At 35.1% G+C, this 23,152-nt stretch overlaps 1 protein-coding gene across 3 annotated transcripts in view; it reads right to left on the reverse strand.

Moving 5' to 3' along the window:
- sif (guanine nucleotide exchange factor still life) overlaps positions 1-23,152 on the reverse strand; it is a 64,540-nt gene that overhangs the window by 31,209 nt on the left and 10,179 nt on the right. For all 3 annotated transcript variants that reach the window (XM_088037556.1, XM_088037555.1, XM_088037554.1), the window contains exons 12-13: positions 22,042-22,174; positions 4,764-4,909 (exon numbers count right to left, since the gene is read on the reverse strand). In XM_088037556.1, coding sequence (XP_087893682.1) covers positions 4,764-4,909; positions 22,042-22,174 — 279 coding nt within the window. The remainder of the gene's footprint in view (positions 1-4,763; positions 4,910-22,041; positions 22,175-23,152) is intronic.

The following is a 23,152-nucleotide window of genomic DNA, read 5'->3' on the forward strand; positions in this document are numbered from 1 at the left end:
TTGAAAAAATCTGCAGTATGTAAAAAGTGTAAATTTATATACCTGCAAAGCATTCTCCAATTCTTTATAGTCATTTATTGGGCCTAAAACCCACTTTGTATCGTTTGGAACCCCGAAAACTGCTTCAATAACGACTTCTCCATTCAAACTTTTATCTTTTTTCTTTGTTCCAATGCCACAAAGGCAGGCAACGCCGGATTAAAGCGGAATTTTCCTTGAACCTGGCGAAATAACCGTCAACATTCCCACAAAAGTGCAAATTCCGGCCAATATAAAAACAGAAATTGGAGAAGAATCGTTGAAATATTGCAGGTTAATCTGGCGTGGGATTTCCGTTAAGCGATCTTGGCGCCCGAAAACGTCAATATCGCTCACACAATGACGATTTTTTCTAACAGAATTTCCCTAACTTTTTTCATTAATATTTCATTCTTATAGCCCGCACGCTTTATTGTTTGTCCCGAGTTTTTTGGCAGAAGTTTCACTTGGCGAAGTCCATTATTTTAATTGGAAGCCAGAAAGTGATGAGTTGGATTATATAGACTAGATTTGTGAACTAATTCACCGAAACAGAAATTCTACAAACAAATAAAATTCTTCAATCAATCACTGGAAAAGTTGAAAGCATTTTGATTCAACGTTGGATTCCACAATATGACTTTGTGGATTAATTTGAACCACATTATAATCAAATATGACTATTTAAGTCAGCACTAAAACTTCAATGCATTTTAAATCTGCTCATCACTTTTAAATTGAATATATTTATTCCTTTAATCCCACAGCCAAAAACTGTTCAAATTGCTAACAAATCCCTTTGTGGGAACTTGTTTCCAATCTGCGTTTAGAAGGCAAAAGAGAAACAGTTCATCAATTTTTCAAATCAGTGCTAGAGCCGCCGCAAATAGTTGAAAACTGAGAACTCCAAGCTCAAGTCCATTTTTTCCGGGAAGCTCCAAGTCTAATTTGCTCCCGGTCGTGAAAATCTTATTCCAAGTATCTCATCTTAGCACTGCACCAACATTTTTTTCCAGAAGTAAATTAAATGATGCAGGATAGAGCCGGAACAGATTCCGCTCTAATACGGCTCATTAGCCGCGAAATTGAGTAAATCCCGCTCTAAACTACACAACTTTTCAATTACTGCAGAGTTTTATGAAAATAATTTACGAAGTCTGAGTGTAATCACAAGTCTGAAACACTATGCAATTATAGAGTCGTATCTATGCCGGATTTGCAATTCAGCGGAAAATCCTTGACGCTTTGACAATTAGTTAGGTCTCGAATTTAATTTGCATTGATATGGAAACATATGTCAAGAACATGGACCCTCAGCCAACAAAGGGACAGAGGTCTTTCTTTTATACGACGTTTCGTGCATTTCTAGAAATCCCAAACGAGATTAATTAGAAGTTTAAGTAAGACGGGATTTGCAAACTTTAAGGTGAGCGAAGCTAATTCCATTTTATTATGCTTACAGACTTATGCTGACAATTGTCTGTTATATAAAGCAACTTTAATAGGTTTGGATTGAGATTGCGCTGCGGGCAAAGTTTCTCGTTATCTGTGCACACAGAAAAAAGGTGCATGTTTGAATGAGGATTTGTATTATCTATAAACTGGAGAGAGTTTAATGGGCCCAACTTTACACGTTTTTCTGGGTCGAGATCGTAGAGGTGGAATGAAAATTTTGTCATTTATCATTTTATCATTGAAATCGGTTGAAAAAGAAAAAAGTTACGAGCAGAAAAATTATACAAAATACCATTTTTCACATGTTGTTTATTTTTATGTTACGGAATTGAACTGAAAGTAAACTAAAACTTTAGTTTCTTGTTTTAAAATATCGGAATTTAGTTACAGTAGTTAAACCTCTAAATTTGACTGTTTTAGAATTAAAATTGTTAAAGTTACAGAACTTAATAGAAAGTGGTGGAAATTTTGAGTTCATATTAAAAACAGAAATTTCAAAAAATTCTGTGTCATGCTTAAAAATTTTGGAGTTTGGTACATTTGATAAGCAAGTCAAAAGTAGTAAAACCTCAAAATTTTATTGTTTTAGAATTAAAACTGTCAAAGCTACAGGATTTAATAGAAAGCAAAGTAAAGTTTTAGTTTGTTCCCAAAATAAAAATTTTAGTTATTTTTGTTTCTTGTTCTAAAATTTTGGAATTTACCACTCATAAACAAGATAAAAGCAGTAAAACCTCCGATTCTTACTGTTTTAGGATTTAAACTCTCAAAGTTTTATTCAAAGTGGTGGACATTTTTGGGTTGTCCTTAAAATAAAAATTTTAATAATTTTTGTTTAATTTAAAATTTCGGAATTCTGCACAGTTGATAAACAGGACAAAAGCAGTTGATCCTATAAATTTTACTATTTTACAACTAAAACTGTCAAAGTTACGAAATTTAAAAAAAGTGGTGGAAATTTTGAGTACGACTTCAAAATAGAAATTTCTAAAAATTTTGTCTTATGCTTGAAAATTTTTGAATTTGACACATTTGATAAACTAGTCGAAAGTAGTAAACTTTCCAAATTTTATTATTTTGGGATTTAAACTTTCAAAGTTACGGAAATATGTACAAATAAGTGGGAAATTTTTTGATCTGTCCTTAAAATAAAAATTTGAATAATTTTTGTTTTTTGTTCTAAAATATCGGAATTTTGCAAAGTTGATAAACAGAACTAAATTTCACTTAGGACTAAAACTGTCAAAGTTACAAAATTGAATAAAAGTGGTGAAAATAGTTCATCTTCAAAATAAAAATTTCAAAAAATTCTGTCTTATGCTTATAAATTTTAAAATTTGACACATTTGATAAACAAGTCAAATGTAGTAAAACCTCAAAATTGTTTTAGAATTAAAACTGTTAAAGTTCCGGAATTAAATAGAAAGTAAAGAAAAATTCTTTTTTGTCCCCAAAATAAAAATTTTAATAATTTTTGTACCTTATTTTAAAAATTCGAAAAATGAAAGTCAATCCACCAAATTTTACTAGTTTAGGACTCAAGCTGCCAAAGTTACAGAATTTAATAGAAAGTAAAGAAAAATTTTTGTTGCCTCCAATTCTTTTTTGTCCCCAAAATAAAAATTTTAATAATTTTTGTTTTTTGTTATAAAATTTTGAAATTTAGCACTGTTGATAAACAGGATAAAAGTATTAAATCTTCCAAATTTTACTGTTTTAGAATTTAAACTGTCAAAGTTACAGAATTTTATACAAAGTGACGGTCATTTTTAGTTTGTCCCTAAAATAAAAGTTTCAATAATTTTTGGTTCTTCTAAAATTTCTAAATTTAGCACAGCTTATAAACAGGATGAAAGCAGTAAAGCCTCCAAATTTCAGTGTTTTCGGATTCAAACTGTCAAAGTTACGAAATTTTATACAATGTTTTGGAAATTCTTGGTTTGCCCCTAAAATAAAAATTTTAATAATTTTTGTTTCCGGGTCTACAATATCAAAATTTCGCCCAGTTGATAAATTAGCCGAAAGCAGTAAAACCTCTAAATTTCACTATTTTAGGACTAAAACTGTAAAAATTACAAAAATTAATAAAAAGTGACGAAATTTTTTGGCTCGTTTTCATGAGAAAAATTTGAAAAAAATTCTGTCTTTTGCTCTGTGCGATTATTATAAATTATTATAGTGTTAAAAACTGCAATGATTAGATCATCAATATTTTGGCATTTTTGGCATTGCCACCAAATTTACCTCTTAACATAGAACCACCCAGACATAAAATTTATTATATAAAAGACAATTCCCTTTTATTGAATTTCTGTCTTGGAGCAATGTCTAAGCGTTTCTCATTTTCCGAAGATTGCATTCTAAAAAAACTTAATTCTGTACTCGTCAAATAACGTTGTCTGAAGCTAGCGACTGTTAATCGATAAAAATGGACGCAATGGGGCTAAACCCTTCCGTGTTTGCATACCTCCACGTCCGCAAAAATCAAAACAGCAGTTATTAGCAATTTGTCAATCCCCCGAGGTATTTAAAGCACTAAATTGGAGGCTATCGGCAATTTTCCTGCTCATTTACCGGACAATTGGGGGATTTGATGAGACGCCGTGGGTTCAGCACATATAAAAAAGAAACTCATATGGGGCTATAACAAGCGACGCCTCTGATAATGGCCCCTTCACGTTCAGACTAATAGGCACTCGAAGCGGTCACGTACACGAAACTCCAGAGGAAAGAAGTTTGCGCCTATAAAAACTCCGGTCACTGATTATTGCACGTCTAGGTATAAGTGCGTCACTGACAAATTTCATATTGTCGGGAGGATTCGCGAAAGTTATGTAATAAAAACTCGCACCCCGCCTCAATCCCTGAGTGCTATTTTGTTTTATGAAAGTTAGTCTGAAATATGTTGCCCCAACTATTACACCGACCGGAAAAGTGTCAACGTTAGTTGAATTAAATTACTTGTTGTGTAAGTCGAGGAGACTACAGTTATCCTGTCACCTTCTTCAAGGAAATATTAATAAAAGCGTAACAAACTTCCAAGTTTCACCCGTTCACTTACACTTAACCCCGCAATTAATCAACAACGGTTTACGCAAACCGTCGGTTTCAAAAGCTCCATGCATTTTTTATGAATTGAGGCTGAACTTCTCCAACGGAACAGCTTACGCAACAAGAAAAACCCCCGAGTTAACCCAACCGATGAAGCTTTAGTGAAAACAAACAAGTTTACGCTTACGCAAGTTCTTAGTAATAATCTCGTAAGTTGTAGACAACAACTTTGGACTTACCCGGCTTTGCGAACCGCACCGGTGCAGTTGAAAGATGCTGCAGCAGTCCCTGTCTGCTTCGCCTTGTAAGGCGAGTTCATGACGCTCTCGCCGTCATCCTCGTCGGAAACGGCTGTTGTGAGGGACATGCGATCATCGTCGGATATCTGAAGAGAAACACAAATTTGACAAGAGGACTAACATGTATGTTTAATTAAACCATAAAAAAGCTGATTCAACAGACGAGTTGACATCAACCGAACAAAGAGAAACGTTGGGCTTTTCAACGTCAGCTTATGTGTTTCAATAGACGTTTTGTGTGGCCGCTCTGTTTACACTGTGGGACAGTCGTCGTAACGTTTACTGAGTATTTGCAAATATGCAGCTACTCCAAATTAAAAAGAAAATCAAAATTAGCTCACTTTTGTGTACATTTTGTCAATTTTTAAACGAGACTTTATGCGCGCAATAAAATGCAGGCTCTGTGTACCCAATTTTGTTTGTACCAAGAGACATTATTACCAATAAAGAAGGGATTTTATAGAAGAAGAATTTGAACGTATTTTTGTAAATTTTATTTCATATTTTCCGCTCAACTCGAGCCAGGATTCTGTTGAAGTAATACTGTTATTGTTCTTACATTTGTATAATAACCCCCAGCAACCTCAGCTCAATTAATCAATTTTCGAATGACTGAACGTCAACACTGGCCGCTCTCCATCTGCTATCCATCATAATCGGTCCCGTTTCGGGTCAAGTAGTTTTTGATCCAGACAAAGAGTGACGGCAAACACCCCAAGGTGGCTATGGAGAGCAGAGCGGAAATTTGGAAGAGGCAACTTAGGCCCATAGACCTAATTTATTCAAAAGTGAAGACCGAAAACGAAAATGGCACTTCAATCAGAAATAAATAGTTCCTAAAATAAACGAAAACGGTCTTTGTTCCGAATGAGAAAAACATTCCTTTTCCGTTATAAGCTGTTGAAGTTCGATCGTAGAGAAGTGGAGCTTCCTCCACTGTTACAAAATACAAATTCCAATTAAAAGTTAAAAGTTGATTGGAGCGTCTGTAAAACAATGCTTGGACTAGAAGCCGAAACGGAACAAATGCACTCTTACGCAAAATCGATTTTGAAGTTATAATTAAGTTAATTAAAGAACTTTAAAAAAGGTATTATAATGTACCTTTTTAAAAACGTGATAGTCCTCGTTTTGAATGGAATTCGTTGGCTATAAACACATGTAAAAGAACTAATCGAATAGCGCAAAAACAGAGCATTCATTCAAATTGACATCGAAGTAATAAAAATTTTAATTAAACCTGCCGAAAAAATAGACGCCATTTTATTAGTTTGATGTGGGTAATAAAATTATAGAAATACCGACCATTTTGCAATTTCCCGGAAATGCAAGAATCGGCATCCAATGGGAATTAAATTATCTGCATCAGAGTAGCGTGTGACAGGTTAAATGTTCAAATTACGCCAATCAACAAATTTTGAAAAAAGTTGTACTAAACAATAATTTCTACAGTAAAAGAGTTTCTGATCAAAAATCCGTTTTATTTAATCATATCCGGATTCAGATATATTCTTATATTTAATTTATATATTCTTAATATTTTTTTTAGGTAAATACTACTTTCCACAAATGTATTTATTTCTTTTTCTTGAAAATTTGCAAAGTTATGAAATTGGTTGACAGTGATTTTAGAAAAGGAATTTAATAAGCTTTCCAAGGACCTATAAAACTTATCGCTAGAATTAGCACTTCCCATAATATTTTTCAAAACTAATTTCGTCACAAAAAAAACTTAGTTTTAAAGATTTTCATGTGAAATTTTCCATATAACTCAAAAATTATTAGATCGATTTTTCATTGAAATGCGTCATGGAAAAGACGGACAATTTGTCTTAATGACCCTCAAATACGCTCAAATGCATTGTTAGATCTTATCGTGTAAAAGTTACCGAACAAACTTTTTGTTATTTTTTGGCGTAATTTCTAGGCACATATTAAACTTTAAAATGACTTTAGTTTTAACACAACCTAAAATGATAAATTTTCCATTCAAAAGAGTAGCAAAAAATTTTTAAAAACTGTTAATTTTTTGAAATTTCAGTTTTTTTACATATTTGGCAAAATTAATTTTCCCGGCTACTTTTATAGTTCCTTGGAAAAATTATTTATATTATAGGGTTGTTAAGCAAAACTGAAAAAACCCAAAAGTAAAAGAAATGTCTCCAAAAAAAACTTATTTTACAAATATCTCTGAATCCTGACCTGATGAAGCAAAACAGGCTTTCCACTGGTCCAGTTCAAACTTGGTCCAAAAATTGTTGACACGTGTTATCGGCCGGAAAAACGAAATGAGAGAACCCACTTGTGAATAATTAAAAGCAGTCTTAACTAAAAATAGTATCCGTTTCAATGTAAACAATTTCAAAAATGCTTTTCAATTCTCATTTATTCAAACTCGAAGAATACAACAAAAACCCTTTTAACTTGGATTCGTATGTCAACACAATTGTATCGATTGCGTTAATCTAGGTCAATTTTTTTTTAAATAGAAGCGACGAGTCATAAAATTAATGGAACGATTATCATTTCACGCAGCCATTATTACAACTAGAACATTTTTACTGCACCAAACACGATGAATTTACTTTGTTGCTAATGTGACTCTTTGTTATCCGTCCTGATTTATTCCACATAATGGGTGTCAGTAAACAAAGAATTATCTATTTTTAAATGTATTATGTCTGTTTTATCTGCTGCATTGTACCTGTCTCCACAAAGCCGTACCCTCGTCTAGCTGCTGATGTCTAATCCATTTGGGGTAATTAATAATCAAAACGAGACGAAACTATGTCATCGCCAACAAATAGCTGCTTCACAGGATGTGATTTTGGTGTAATTTGAACGTTTGGAAGTATTAAAAAATGTTTACGAAGTACTAGAAGATTTTCTCTATTTTTCAGCGTGCAATCTAAAAAGAGGAGTAATTGTAAACCGGTAATAGTAGCATAGTCAATATTGGAGCAAGTCTGCACCTCCGCATGAACCTTCCTTTTGTTCGTTTCCGGTAGTTTTTCCTTTGTCCGCAAAAAGGCTTATAGTGTAGCACTCTTCTTCGCGAGAGCTTTGTTTCCAAGCTCTCACCCGAAAACTCTCAACTCAAGTCACATCCATAAGTATGCTTTAATTTAAAAATATAATCCAAAATAGCGCAATTTTTTCGATCCTCACCCAAATTACAAAGAAGCTGCTCAAAAGGGTTCTTGAAAGCACGAACTCGTTATAAAGCTTTTGTTGCCGGTGAAATGATTAAATCCAACGTCAAAGCTTCATTAATGAATAGAATGTGTACAGAGACATAAAATTATTTTCATTTTGTTGACACAGCTCTATTGTGTTTAATTACGAAAGTGCGCGGCTTCCACCGAAAAAAGCACAATTAAATCTCGACGAAGTGTCTTATCTCGGTGGATAGAAAAAGGTATGATTTAGGGCGCGATGTTTGCGACGATGATCTTCCTCCATATTTCTTGGGAAGTCGTGGCAAACGCGGAATTGTTTATTTTTGTGCTTTCGAAGCATGCATGGAGATATCATCAATCTCTGACGGTTGAAATATGGGCTCGGGTTTTATCGCGACAAAATGTCAACTGAGACATGTATATTTAACACATTTCTGTCGTAATAACTCATTTTCAAATTGGAATGATGTCTGCTCTCTTTTAAGCCACTAATAAGCATTGAAACAACAAAGATACGATTAAATCGTATTAGAACGTCTCATTATCAAACTCTCAAACTTGAAATTTTTAATTAAAATTTCTTGCATTAAATTTTAGGTCGGTGCAGCTATAAGAAGCCACCTGCTGACATTTTTCTCATATCTCGTGAGTGGTTTTCAGCAAGTTTTCTATAACTCTCTATCAAAGTTTCCCATGTAATGGAAGCAGTTAAGTTGAACTTGGCTAATGCATCCATCCCTTAAATATTACAGTGCTTGCATTTAAATCTACTACTATCCGTCTAGTTCGTAATATTCTCCTGTAATCTATTCCAGTCTGTACGTGCTGGAACTGAAACCAAGCAGGAATCCGGCAAAGAGGCGCTTTTTGTTAAATGAAAATAGGTAACCAATATATGACATCAAACTTCTGTTCATATTTCGCAGATTGCTCTCATCAGTGAGCACTATTGCATCATCCTCCCCCAGTCTGCCGCCCCCATATTGATTAATGCCCCCGCTGAAATATGAGCTCATTAGTCCGTATTTCCGTGTTCGGCTTTTGTAATACAGACTAAACACATGCATGACGTTATCTCGCACAAGCATTAGTTTTTCGTCCGTCTGAAAAAGTCTCTAAACTGAAATTAGTTTAGTTAGAGAGATGAAAAATCTCGCCGTACAAAAACCCAATTTTCTCCAGCACTTCCACTACTTGCTTATCATATTTGACGTGTTGATGAAAACGGTATCGATCATGTGACTTCAATTTAGCCCACCCCACAATCAAGTCCATTATTAGAGCTCGTGGAAAGATATTTCAAAAAATAATGGACCAACTACCATTCGAGCAGACACCGTCGTAACTTCAATATAAACTCCTTGGAATTCCGTTATGGTACCGTTTGGGAATCCTAATATTCCTGCGACATTTCTCAGTTAGCAGAAATAAAAGTTACGACCCCAACAAAACCAGAATTGTTTAACGCTTGGCAATGAATTTTTTATTTTCTTTTTATACGTGTTGGGTTCTTTTAATAAAAATTTTTATTTTTCTATTTCCACTTTTATACATCATCTCCGTTTTATCGAATTTCTTTATTATCCCAGAGAGTTGTATTTGCTCACAATGTTTGACTAGCCACACACTATTTTATACGATATCGCAGGACCGTACAATTACATTTCCCGGCCCGCCTGTAAATTATGGACTCAGGTGTGAATTAAATCACGAGTTTGTATGCTGTGGAGCGGCGACATCGCATCCAGCATTAATCATTTTCAGCTAAACGCCAATTGCAGTGCACTATTATTTATTGCCATTGTTCAGGAAAAATCATCTAATTAAGTCGCTACAGCTTGTCGGTTTATTGAGAACTGATTGGTAATTTCCATTTCGAAAATTAAACGTTGATATGACAACGGAAATAAAACCTTGTTATTCACAGTGACACTTTAAATATAAAACTTCAAGCTCCGAACGTGTGTGTCATATCGATAAAATGTCTGCAATGTCTGTAAAAGTGTGATAGAAAGTAGGGAAAATCCCATTACAAATCTTCGGTTAAATTCCCTGGTTTGTCATAGTCTACCCCTCTAAACAATAAATTTGCTTTAAAACAAATTTAATTAAATTAATTTAACTAGACAATTCAAGTTTGGAGGTTTACTAGTTGCGCCAAATCAAATTTTAGAATTTTTATTTTTACGAGAAAAATTTTTGGACGCGTTAAAGTTCATAATTGTGCTAAATTACATACTTTTAAAACAAGACAGAGCAATTTAAAAATTTTGTGCTTTTACAACGAACCACAACTTCCAACAGACTGTTGCATTTCTTTTTTCAGGAAGACTTTGTAACAACAAAACCTGAGGTTGTTCAAGCACTGGAAGTTATTCTGAATCTGACATTAATTACACAAAGACAATACAATTGTACTTTTAAAAATAAAAATTTAATGTGACATAATTTTAGGAATTTGCGTTGCGCTATTTTTTTATTTCCCGGCGCATCCACCATTTTAATAAAATCAATTTGCATCCCGCATTGTAAAACTACTGGGTTTCCGGTTTATGCTGGGTTAAATTTGGCTCAAAGAGAAATAAAACCTTTTAACAAATCATCTAAAATTTAAAATTTCCACTGTTAATAAAAATGAATTTATACTAATTGAATTTTCTGAAGCCTTGAAAGCTCCTAAACGACTTCCGGTATTTGAAACCTCAGCTCGCCTCAATTATATTTGTTTTAATCGGAGAAAAAGCGTAAAAACAAGTCGAAACCGTAAATTTTCAGGAGCGTCAGGACGTCGATATCAAACATTTCACAGTCGACGAGATACAATAAATGTCTCTCTCCCCTCTAAAATATTTCCCATTTACGTAATGCGGAAAGGGAATACAATTTTTGCGATTCATCTTTTTCTATTCCCAGAGATTATTTATTTCTCGTTGCAGTGTATAGAAGGCGGAAATATAAAAATAATAATGGAATGTTTTGAACGTCATCTGGCAGTGTAGAAATATGGAACAAGTGAGAAGCCCGAGAAGAATGTTAATGTATGATAATTTAATTTCGAAATAAAATCCTTGTCAAAGTTCTCGTTCGAACTTTTTTAAACAAGTTTGTATCCGGCTTTTAATTAGTTTCCGCTCAAAGAGTTTAATGTAAATTTGAGGCAAAAAACTGTTTCTCTGTTGTGAGAATTTACAGTGTTGTAGTTATTATGCTGAACTTGTACTAATTAGTAATACGCAGAAATACGATTAATTAACCACAACAAGATAAATGACACTTGACATTTAGCGTTGGGGTAAGCACCCTACATTTCCCCGACAGTTCAAACAATAACAAATTTAGTGCATTTATCATTTAGGGCAAATATAATTTTCTTTGTTCTTATGCAGACGATAAATTCTGATGAGCTCAAGCGTAGTGAAATTTTGCTCCAATCTGTTTTTATCCAAACATAATCATTTGTGGCTGATCACGAATCTCATGTGTGAAATAATCCCTTCAATTAATTCCAGCGAGATTAATCGTAAAAGTTTGCCGCAATATCCCAACTCCACAATTTTACCGACTTCCAGAGATCTGTGCACGTGTTTCCGTCGATTCTCATAAAACATTCTCGAGGTTAAGCTGCTTTTATGCAAATGCTTTCTAACGATTACAGTTATGTACTTGTTGAAGGGTGCACCCTCGACCGTTGAAATATTAATGCCACCCTTGTCGGTATTGTAATCAAGCCTTCAAACACTCTATATTTTTCAGATTAAAAAATGCTGAAAGAGGAAATATTAAATGCTTTCTGCGAATTTTTTGGGTGACGGATCGCGGTTAATGTTCCAACAGAAATCCGCGACACGGTTTAGACTTTATTTAATTTTCGGCTTAACGACACCGAAGTAGATAGGAAGGTGTTTGAGGTTTCACAACGTCGCCTGGAGGGTGCATAAACTCAAGAATTGCCATCAACTTGAGAGCTGACATATTTTCACAGAGAAAAATCTGTGTCATTACCAAAAAGGTGAAAAATTAAAAGTCATAAATAATTCCACAATTTATGATTCATTTACACACATCAACTCCACTGATGTTGTTTGGCCCTTCTTGGAACGCGTATTTTTCTTTCAATTTTATATGAAAAGAAGTCTGTAATAATTTATTGCGCCAACCCCAATTTAGAAGCTTTTGTGACTTTATTTTTATCTCCACAAAGTAAACATAAATCACGACTAACATTTTTGTGAAAATTTAAACCGTAATCTGAGATTTTCCTCCAAAGTTTTAAAATCTCGCATTAAAAATCGTCATTAATCTGCTATTTCCTTAACACCAAATTGAAAACTTTCACACACACTTAAACTGCAATTTCCCGGAGTTTCCCGGAAACGCTTGCAGAAAACCAAAACGAAGGCGACGAGGAGCAAATCCTGGCAATAAAAATAGCACGTGGTGGAGTTATCTACGAATCGTAGGATCTTTTCTAGGCAAATCAGGTTCCCATTATCTTGCTACGTGCCTGATATATGATATCCTTGTTTAGGACTTTGTTCGACCTTTAATATTTAAGCAGCTTTACATAGTTCCGTCACCAGGAAAGGGCAAAGGGGGCAAAAATAACGTCAAAGTGCGGATTTTACTTAAACTCTCGCAACATTTTTAAGATGCCGTAAAAAATCTGGTTTACACCTTTGAACATACAAATTTCTCATAAACTAATGAGAGGTTTTAGAATATAGGCAGCTAAAGTGCTTGTTTTCCTGCTTTCAGGTTCGATTCTTTTATCTTCGTGATGAGATAATTTGTTGGGATAGGAATAAATCCAATTTAAACTTAGAAGCTTTCGCGTGTGGTGGTAATTAATTAGGACACTAAGTAGAATTTTTAATTAATAAAATTTCTGCTCCTGCACGCAGTGGAGTCGTTTCAGTTCTATTAAAAATTCCAGGACACCTGCCAATTTCGTCCCGAATTCCTCCGGTTCTTTACCTTTTATGACCGTAGCAGCAATTTTAAATTCGATTCCACTTCCATAAACAGATTGCGTAGAAATTGTTTTCCGGACAAAACTCTCCCTCGCGACTATAAACGCAGATCCTCTTTCTAGAAAATAAGGCAAATTCGACACAGAGCGCCCATAATCCCACACGCAGGCAAATTAATTCCCCCCTATCGTACGTCACCCATTAAAAAAATTCGGAAAGCTTTTATGATTCTGGTCGGCGCGATGAATAATTTTTACATAAAAAAGGGAACAAGAGCACATCCCGTAATCTCTCCCATGGGAGAGGCAATGCATGTAATCTTGACCGCTCAACGCTACAAAAGGCTTTGTTTCCGAATAATTTGCAAGCATGACGTCATAGGTTGCCAGCTTGTTTCGAGATGACTCAATATAAATTTGTTGGAAAGTTTTCGTCGTATTTCATTCTCAACGAGAGTAAATGAGGGCACTGAAGTAGAAACGAACTGTTGCAGGTGCGCTTGCATTTTAGATAATAGTGCAATTCGAATAAACAAAGCTCTTTGAATATGGAAAAGCTTAGGCGAACATGTAACAACGAAGAATTCAAATTAATGACTAGTTCACTTGCCGCGGGGGTGCACTTGAAATGATGGAAGCGACGTAACAAGGTTCAGTTTTTGATTCAATCTAGCTACTGAAATTGAGTATGATTTAAAATGAATCAAATACCTACAAGCAAAAGCACTTACTTCTAAGTGCGAAAAAAGTCACTTAAGAGGTTTCGCGGCTTTTTCTGTTTTTAATTTAACCGAAATTAGAGCTTTGCCAGAATTTTACTAAATAAAACAAACTAAAAAAATCGAAATCAATTTGCTCTTAATAAAAATTCCGTACAGCTCTATAGTTATTTGGTATGCTATTTTAAAACAAAAAATTGTTAATCTGTCGAACTATAGATTGTAAAAACTTCATTGAACTTTGTTATTTTGAATCATAATAATACAGAGCCCAGTTGATTGCAATTTTGAACCGCAAGTTTACGTTAAAAATACAAATTTTAATCGATTTTTTAATTGCAGCTTTTTTTCTTCTTGCATTAGTCACAAAGGTTTTAAAATAGGGAAACCACAGTCGAGAGCAATTTTTTTATACTGCTGTCGTTGAAAATCACAACTGGCGCTTGATGAAGGAGTAAAATCATGTACAGTTCTCTCCCGAAAAGCTCACAGCAAAGGCTCGCTCACATTCAGCTCGATTTTGGCGCTTGTACTGTAAATTATTTTTGAATTCGTCTTAAAAACCTCACTTTAATTCCAAACACTATATTGGAATGCATCCAAATAAGATAAAACATAATTATGATCAAAACAAGCAATGTCAGCTAAAAAATTGATTTTTTATCAATTCTATCTACTCTTTTATTTAAATCATGAATTAATGCATAGATTTTTCTTTGTGATGCACTGTTTAAAATATTGAGATCTCGCCCTTCTGCAAGATCATAAAGCGTATTGCTTGTTGCTGCAGTTTAGAAGCAGCGGAACAAAGAACATTGAGTGGTTATTCAAAATAAATTATTTCTAGAGTCTAGACAAACATTAAGTTTCAAAGAAACTTAAATTTTAGCGTCACCCAAAATAAATCATATATTATATTTACCAAATTCAGCTAAAGTTGGAGTAATTTGAAGGTAAAAAATTTCGAGCAACTTCAGACTTAAAGTTAAAAATTCTTATTGTTCCTAATTTTGCAATTTATTAGTAGATTCTTTGTTTTTTGGTTAATTAAAATCTGTACAAAATATTGCATGAGTTTTAAGCCTTGGTTTTAGTAAAATTCAGAAGATACATTTTAAAGTCTCCATTTGAAGTTAAAGAAAGATAAAGATTATAAATGGTTTAAAAAAATTGTGCATAATTTTCAATACACGAAAAAGGTTGGGAATTACAAATAAATAATCACTAATCTATTGGAAAACCATCTCAAAATGAAAGGGCGTATGTCGCTAAAAACGTATTTCCCCTAAATGTTTTTTTTTCCGGAAGCTGAAGGTAAGCCACGAAGAAGAAGAGAAGACTGATTTCACCAATATTGATTGATATGAGGAACTGATCAAAATTTATCAAAGTACAAGGGCAGACAAAAAATTATAAACTCTAGAGCGCACTTTTTCCGAAAGTTGATGTTTAAAAGCACTATGTATTTGAATTTTATTTGTGAAATTGGCATAACTAGTGATAATAAAAAACCACTCATTCAGTGCCTTTATCAGAATCCCAAATGTCCAATGTTTATTTTTCATCCATGGGAATCTACATAAAAAGATCGGGATAAATTGACACAATTTATCGTTCTATCGTAATCGTTTACAAATAAAATAACAAACTTTTTTATAGAAAAAATAATAAAATATATTTCAATTTTTTTGTATAAAATTACCTTTCGTAGAAAGAGCTCGTTGCAGCCCTCCTCATTGGGGTTTCCTTTGAAATGCACGTGTCTGTAGCGCAAGTTTCCCAAGAACCTCGTTCCATCGAGTTTTGAAATTTCCGCCACAATTCTTCTAATGTCTAATCGTTTAACTTTAGCGCAGTGTTTTTTATACCGTTTCCTCCGCAATTCTTTCTCATCCATTTCGCTGACTTCCCCTTGAGAGGTAAGTCCCTCCTCGGCAACCCACGCGCTCAACACCTGCTCTATGAAACTAAAGAGCTGTTGGACGTTGGGCTCCATTGTCGGACAGGTGACGTGCGATTGTATATTCGCGTTAGTGCAAACTTGCAACAACAAATTGTCGCCGAAATGCACAGTTTTGTGCCGTCGACGTCGCGACATCAACGACTTTTCTGGAGATGCGTCCCCGTTACAGACTCTTCCGCATTTCCTGGAGCACGAGTTGGACTCCACCATCGTTTTTACTCAGATAAAATTTGCGCAAACATAACTTTTGATTTGTTTGGTGTTTCCAACGGTAAAGGCACTGTTTTTACACTGTACAAGTAACAACTAAGCCGACATTAAGGCAATACAGATTTCGAACAGTTTTGCTTTATCACAGCGGGTTGACGATGTTCTTAACTTTCAGCTAACTAGACATCGACGAAGCACTTATTTACAACACTGCGCTCTGAAGATTGAACTTTCGCTTGCGGAAATTTTTATTTACACGTCGGGGACTATGGAACCGGTCATAAAAAAAATTTGCGCTAGAAACAAAAATCGGAGACACTGCAACCTCTATGGAACGACTATCTATGGAACATCTCCGTGACGGAACTACATGGTCTCTGTGCGAGTCATGACGTCAAACTGAGAGCAGGAGCCAGAAGGGCCGATCATGCTGCTCTCCGTTTTGTGGCTAAATCTGGAACTAAACCGGATCAATGCACGACGGTGCCGCCATCGCACCGGAGCGGCAACGGAAGATTTCTCCTCCAGAAAAAATCGAATGAGGCGATTAAAGATATTGAATTACACGCTACTCGCAATGGTGCTGCGAGCAAACCGTAAAAAGCGATAAATATTTACAAGGGCGCTATTTATTGCCGGGGAAATAAACTCACACGAGCACGCTTTCCTGAAAGAAAACTCAGGAAATGAGCGCTGATAGAGTTTTCCTAGCTACTACATCGGGATGACGAAAAAATTTACAGCTTCCTTTATCACCCGGTGGGTTGTTATTACAATTTTAATAAGCAATATCAGTGTTAAATTAAAAGTTTAATATTTATGGGTTGATTAGGGCTTTCAGCACTTGTTCTAGCATAAATGAAATATCGACACCGATGCAGCTGTGATATTGTGGACCGAAGTATTTTAGTTTCTTTCCAAGCCAGTAAACAACATGAGTTGCATTTTGTTAGCTCTTCACTTTTATTTTAGTCTAAAAAATGTTCGAAAATACTTCTTAATTGTGAACAAGAATTTTTTATTCAAAATGGGAAACACGTTTGGTAAACGAACACCTCCAACTTCAATCTCCCGATATCAAAAGAATCTACATCTAGGAATATCTCCGCGATCCTCTAGAGAAACACGTCCGTGTGCTGCTCATATTACGCCCGTCAATGTTGTCGTTATAGATACAGATTTATATCTTATGATGCGCTTACCGATTTATCACTCGCAGCCTCTCATATTCGCGAGTCGAACATCAAGTTCCCCAGCTGCATCTGTATTCTGTGCTTAATTTTTCATTGTTCTAGCGTTTTAAGCACCCCCAAGCTCCGATAATAGCGGCATAATTCAAGTGTTTAATCAATAATAAATTTGGTGTCTTCTTCTTTTTGGCATAAAACGTTGTAAGACCGTCATTTTTCTTGTTGCGAGCGCACTGAACGTTTTTATCTCAAAAATACGTTCGTATTTGTTCCGCGTGGGAATCACGAAAAGAAATACGTCTCTGCTAATTTTACAAATTGCTTTTGTAATATGTGAGCGACAATGTTGATAAATAGCAGTCGTCAACTGTCAGACATAAGAGACATTATTCACGTCGCAAGCGTCAACACGTTTGCCGCACCTAACGCAAAGTGACACCTAGAATAGACTGCATTGCACTACCAATCCAATATTACACCCCATCACAATGTGTTACATTACATCACATGAGTGAGCTCGTGGTGTAAGTCTGCTTTAATTCAGCTTCGAAAGCCATCAAAGCGAGCACCGAACGGAAATAGTACGTTTTTGCCCGGCGCATCCACCATTTTTACGCGAGTTTAAAACATTCCACAATTGGAAGTTTTTAAGCTCCTAGTTTTTGTCAAAGACATTTTAGACGTACTTTAATGTAATCCTGCACTTTTCTATTAGCGGCGTCTTTATGCTCGTCACAGTCATGTGCACTCGTCCTACTTTACACAACGAAATACGATCCGGGAATTAATTAGACTGATGCAAGTGTACGTTTTTAATTAACCACTTAAGAAATTAAACATCTGACGAGGATAAGAGGATTAGTTGGTGATGTCGCGTCCCAGCCAATTATGGTGATTGTGATTTTAAATTGGATCGTAAAAATGGAGCGGCAGTTCAACAAGTAACGAGGTTATTGGAAAAAGTGTGAGGGTGAATAAAACAAAGGAATAGAAAAAGCTTAATTTTCAGATATCGTGAGCGAGAATGTAGGACGAGGAGATGTACCGATGATATGTGCAGATAGCGTGAAAGACATGGAGGTTTAATTTAACTTGTTGAGTGTCATTGAGAAGCGGAGGAATTTCGACGAGAAAATTAACACATTTAAGTATACCTATATGCAGAACTTGGAAATTTGTGGTAATTAACAGTTTTAAACGATTTCGCTGGTTTTCCAAAAAAGACAAACAAGAGAGCAAAAAGTCCGGATAAGCTTAGAAACTGTTTTAGAATTGAATTTTATAGTTCAGTACTTTCAATTTTCGTCGAGTTGTGTAACTCTGTTTGGATCATTAGTATTCCTTCAGCAAATCAGCAAATCGAAATCTAAATTTTAGATATCCAAACTAATCGATCTCCTACTCTTAGTAAAATGTCAATTAAAGTTAAATGTAGAAAAACGAATTACACCTCAACTTCTGTGTTAATAAATCTAGCCGTGCAAGCTTCAGATAAACAAGATTAAAATGAATTTAGGATTAATCAAGTTCGTGTTAGATTCTCGTATTGCAAAGAAAGCAAAAACTAAATTATAAAACATAAATTAAAGGTGCACCAATTTGAAGATAAAGCAATTTCAAGTGCACTAGGATACCTTTTTCTAAAAGTAACTTAAATTAGGTTTTCCAATTTAACTTAGGTGAACTTTGTGTCATGTATCTGGTGGAGACACGGAGATAAATTGAATTTTATCCTCAGCTAAGTATCATTCGTTATTTACAGATTCAGATCAAATGGTTGAAATGCTGATAAAATTAGAATATCACCGTTTTAGAAAGAGTTTTAGAGTCCAACTATCCAACAATAGTAATTACATACCAAAGACCGAGCGTTATTTTTTTCCGAGACTGAAAGAATCGAAGGAAATTAGAAAGTAAAAGCCAAAAAAGTGAAAAAAAAACATAAAAGGTAATTTTTTTTATTATACCATTGTATACATATTCACATGTCTCAGATAAATTTAAAGCATGCCGTACTTTGTAATTTTATCTCCCAACATCGTTTATGCTTTAGAACTTTTTAATAAGTCTCAATGGATTGTCTAAAATTGCAATATGTTAGTTCAAAAGTAATTTAATTCAAATGAACGCAAAATTCAGAGCTATCTTCGAAATTGCTATACCTACAACCACAAATAACTTTAATTTTTTGAGGGCTACCAAATGGCATAAAAGTAATTTATCAAAAAAAAAAGAACAAAGTCTTTCCTCAATGTAACAATTTTCATTTACAGATAATGGTTTCTAATTTAAACAATATTGAATCGGTAAGAAATTTTATAGCAACAAACTCCTTAAATTTTATATTTGGCAAACTGATTTTTCAAACAAAAGCCCCCAACGGACACTTTTGCAAATTAAGTCTGCACAAGCACCTCTTGATCTTCACTTTAAATGTAGATGTATCGTCTAAACAGAAAATAGAGTGCAGAAGATCAATAGGGTACACGCTGCAGGGTTAATTACATTCGACTAAAAATAAACGCAAGGAAGCTAGTGCAATTCCTGGTAGATCGTTTATTTTACGCTCATGCTCTTATAAACATTTCCTTATTTTTTACTTTTCTAGGATTTTCGCATACTTATTAAAGCTTGACTGGCATATCAGAACAAACTTAAAAATTTATGTTTCGTAAGTAAGAGTTTCCAACCTTAATACTCTCATGTTCCTAAAACACAAAAGAAAATAAAATTAGCAAACAATTTAAGTTACAAGAAAATATAAAAGACTTGAAACTTTCCCGTTGGGGAACATGCTTAAAGAACCAAAACCGTTAGGTTCTCCTCCGTCTCGCTACAAAACAAAATCGCGCGTTCTTCACCGAAATAAAAACATCCGAAAATGTTTGAAATTATAGAATCTCTCATCAGCACATGTCGTCCATGTGCCACACCACTATTCTACCAAAACCAAAATACATACCAATTTCATAACATACTCAACACGCCTGCGCACCATGCTGTTCCCCAATAGCGAAACAACAGGGTGCTTTGATCATTTTGGAAAAAGCCGCCCGCTACACTACTCTGGTGGAAGTCCGGGACGTCGGAATCCGACGACGCCGATGAAGTTTTCCATCGTCGCCTTCAATGGACGGAATCCCGCAGGAAACACGTGAATTTTTCACACATATTTCCGCACAGCTTATCGGCTACTGCAAGATGACATTCGCGGAGCGCGCCAGTGCGCAAACTCCGGTCGTACCCGGAAACGCAACGCCGGCCCGGAGCGAGAGAGCTGGCATTTCTTCGGTGTAGGAGAATCAATTTGAGGTGAACATGGTTTCCATCGTAAGTGAGTCAAGGACGTTCTGGGCCAACTTTTTACCGAGTTTCCGGGCGCAACAGTCGCCGAGAATCGATGCTGAAGATGCGCCACGATAATTACGAGGAGGAGAAATACGAGAGAAAGGCGGGAGGATTTAAAATGGAAACAAGCCCAGGGAGATTTTATGACGAGGAAGATGTTTGGGGACGAGATGTCGGAATTGAAGTAGTTTTGAATGTGTTGCTATCTGCATGATTTTTGATAAGAAAATATTACGGTTGTGTTAGCTTGACTATAAATTTTCAAAGACGGATTTAGTTTCATGGTGTTTGTATAACCACATGTGAAATTTCATTTCGGGAAAATCAACATTTGCGGTTTGTAATTAGAGCAAAATCAACAGTTTGGTGGTTGACTGTCTAATCACACGTTCGTGGTAGAACACCTCGAATCAAGTGGAGGCGTGAAAAATCAACCACAAAGTGCAAGAAGCAGATTGTCCCCACAAACACAAACACAATATTCGATATTTTAATAAAGCTGACACTTTGAAATCTCGCCCTTACTGGTGTTATTACATTTGTCATTTTCTTATGGAAATGAACAAGAAAGTATAAAAAGGAATCTCGTCCATTCAACGTATATACGACAAGAAAAAAATGAGTTTATTGTGCAAATGGGGATCGTATGCGTTGTTTGTTTTTTTGTATGAAAAATTTCTTCATTCTCACTCTGACAGTTGATAAAATCTTAGTTTAACTCTATCCTTTACCGATCCAAAATAAGCAGATAATTATCTTCCGCGCAAATTGAGCTTTATTGACAAACTTTCCCGAGCCAACAAAGCTTCTTACGTCTTGTACAATATTGAATTTATTTCTATTAGCTGGGAAACGTACCGTTACGTAACATGTTTTCGAACTGAGAAATTAACTTCCTTATTGTGAAAAGCTAGAAGAAATATATTTAGACTTTATGACAGCAGCCAGTTGGTGTCCTTTCATGTCGAAATATTTGGAATTTCACTCCCCGCTTTATACCTCTTTCTCAGTTTCTGAAGTAAGTCTAATTTCATTTTATTGTGTCTTTGTATTTTAAAGGAACAAATAGACGGTACAAATACAGAAAGAACACTGGTTTTGTCACGAGGGCTCTTAAGAATCTGATAGCTTGAAAGGTAATAAATTGTGTTTCTTCAGGTTTTGTCCAAAGAGATGTCTAGAAATCATATTGAACATTTATTAGTTTTTAAGTAAGGTCCTTGGGAATTAAAATGAGCATTGAAAGCCTAATACGAGAACTGGGAAAAACCTTCTGAATAGTATTGGAAAGGGTTTGTAATTAGAGCCGCTCTAAATTTATTTTTGATGGATAGATACCCACTTGAGCGCCTGTTCAAATTATCAACGCTAATTTCTCTTTCCAGCTAATTTATTTTGCAATTACCTCGTAATCACATTTTTTTCTAACTTTATTAAGTCCTTTGTACCACTCTTTCGCACGTTTCTCTTCTATCCTAGGTGATTTTAACTGAATTAGCCTAGCTATCGATTCAATTCCCTGTCATTTAAATTCTAGTCCCGCCGACATAGGGTCGTGTAAAATAGTACAATGCTGTCAGATTTGACCCGACGACGTGAAACTATTTTACATTTCATCGAGAAAATCCACAGTGACTTACCTCTGACGATGTAAGATAGCACAACCTCGAATCGGCGCTTTCGATGGATGCCTGCTGAACTATTCCATATCTGGAAGACTCTCTATCACTCATATAATCCGAGCGCAAACTGTCCTGGCGGTCGAACATTGCCCTGGAAGGAATATTAACGATTCTAAAAATGGTTCATCAATCATCGCTTTTGCCACTTTTTACAGAAGGGTCAGTGGCATTATGGAATTTAAATGAAATGGAAAATCGCAGGCACAAACAGAAAGATTTAAGAGCGATAAAAAGGTGAAAACATGGACATATATTTTCATCTTTTCTACGTCAAGATCTAGCAAGATGAGAATTTTTTTTAATTGGATTTGCAGGGGATTGTCCTGAGATTATGAATATTAATCTGAAGCACTAGCAATGCATAAGTTTAAATCGCCACAGCAACTTATAAAAAGTCTATTTTAAAGATTAGTTTTATGCAATTTCAGTCGCCATCTCTCCAGAGAGTGGTAAATGCAGTACCGTGATGACAATCTAAATTTTTGTTTGCGACAAGATATCTCCAATTTCGACGGATTTAAAACGTTTCCAAACTCACTATTTTTCTATTTCTCTTAAAGCAATCAAAAACACCTCAACAGTGGATGAACTTTTCCCTCAAAGTGCCACAGAATATAACTTTCACTAATCAAAAATTAAACATGATATAACACGTCTGAAATTACATCTTTGTGTGGCAATGCTAGCTCTCGACTGTCTTCAGTAATAATCTTCATTTTCAGAAAAAAAAATTGGCCACTGGGGATAGAACCCAGCCAGTTAAGAACGGTAATGTGTTTTCCACTGTACGATCAATAGAGCGCTTGTCAGACAATCTATTACACTCCAGAGTGCAGGCAATGCATGCAAACATGTTGCTGAAACCACACAATCACACCAAATTATGAATTGGTACCGTCCCAAGGTGGCAAGTTTTCAACACCTTCCAACAAATTGTAAATTCCGATGAGTCAGTTTCGGAATATTTTAAACAAAATTGGTCAATTTGTACAAGGCGTGGTGTTTGTAATATAGGTCATTCTAACCCCCATACCCATTATCCCGAACTACAAAGGTCCTTCTTCCCCAG

This window comes from Gnatocerus cornutus, chromosome 5 (assembly GCF_029298725.1).
Source record: "Gnatocerus cornutus isolate USDA-ARS CGAHR chromosome 5, icGnaCorn1.1, whole genome shotgun sequence".
NCBI lineage: Eukaryota > Metazoa > Arthropoda > Insecta > Coleoptera > Tenebrionidae > Gnatocerus > Gnatocerus cornutus.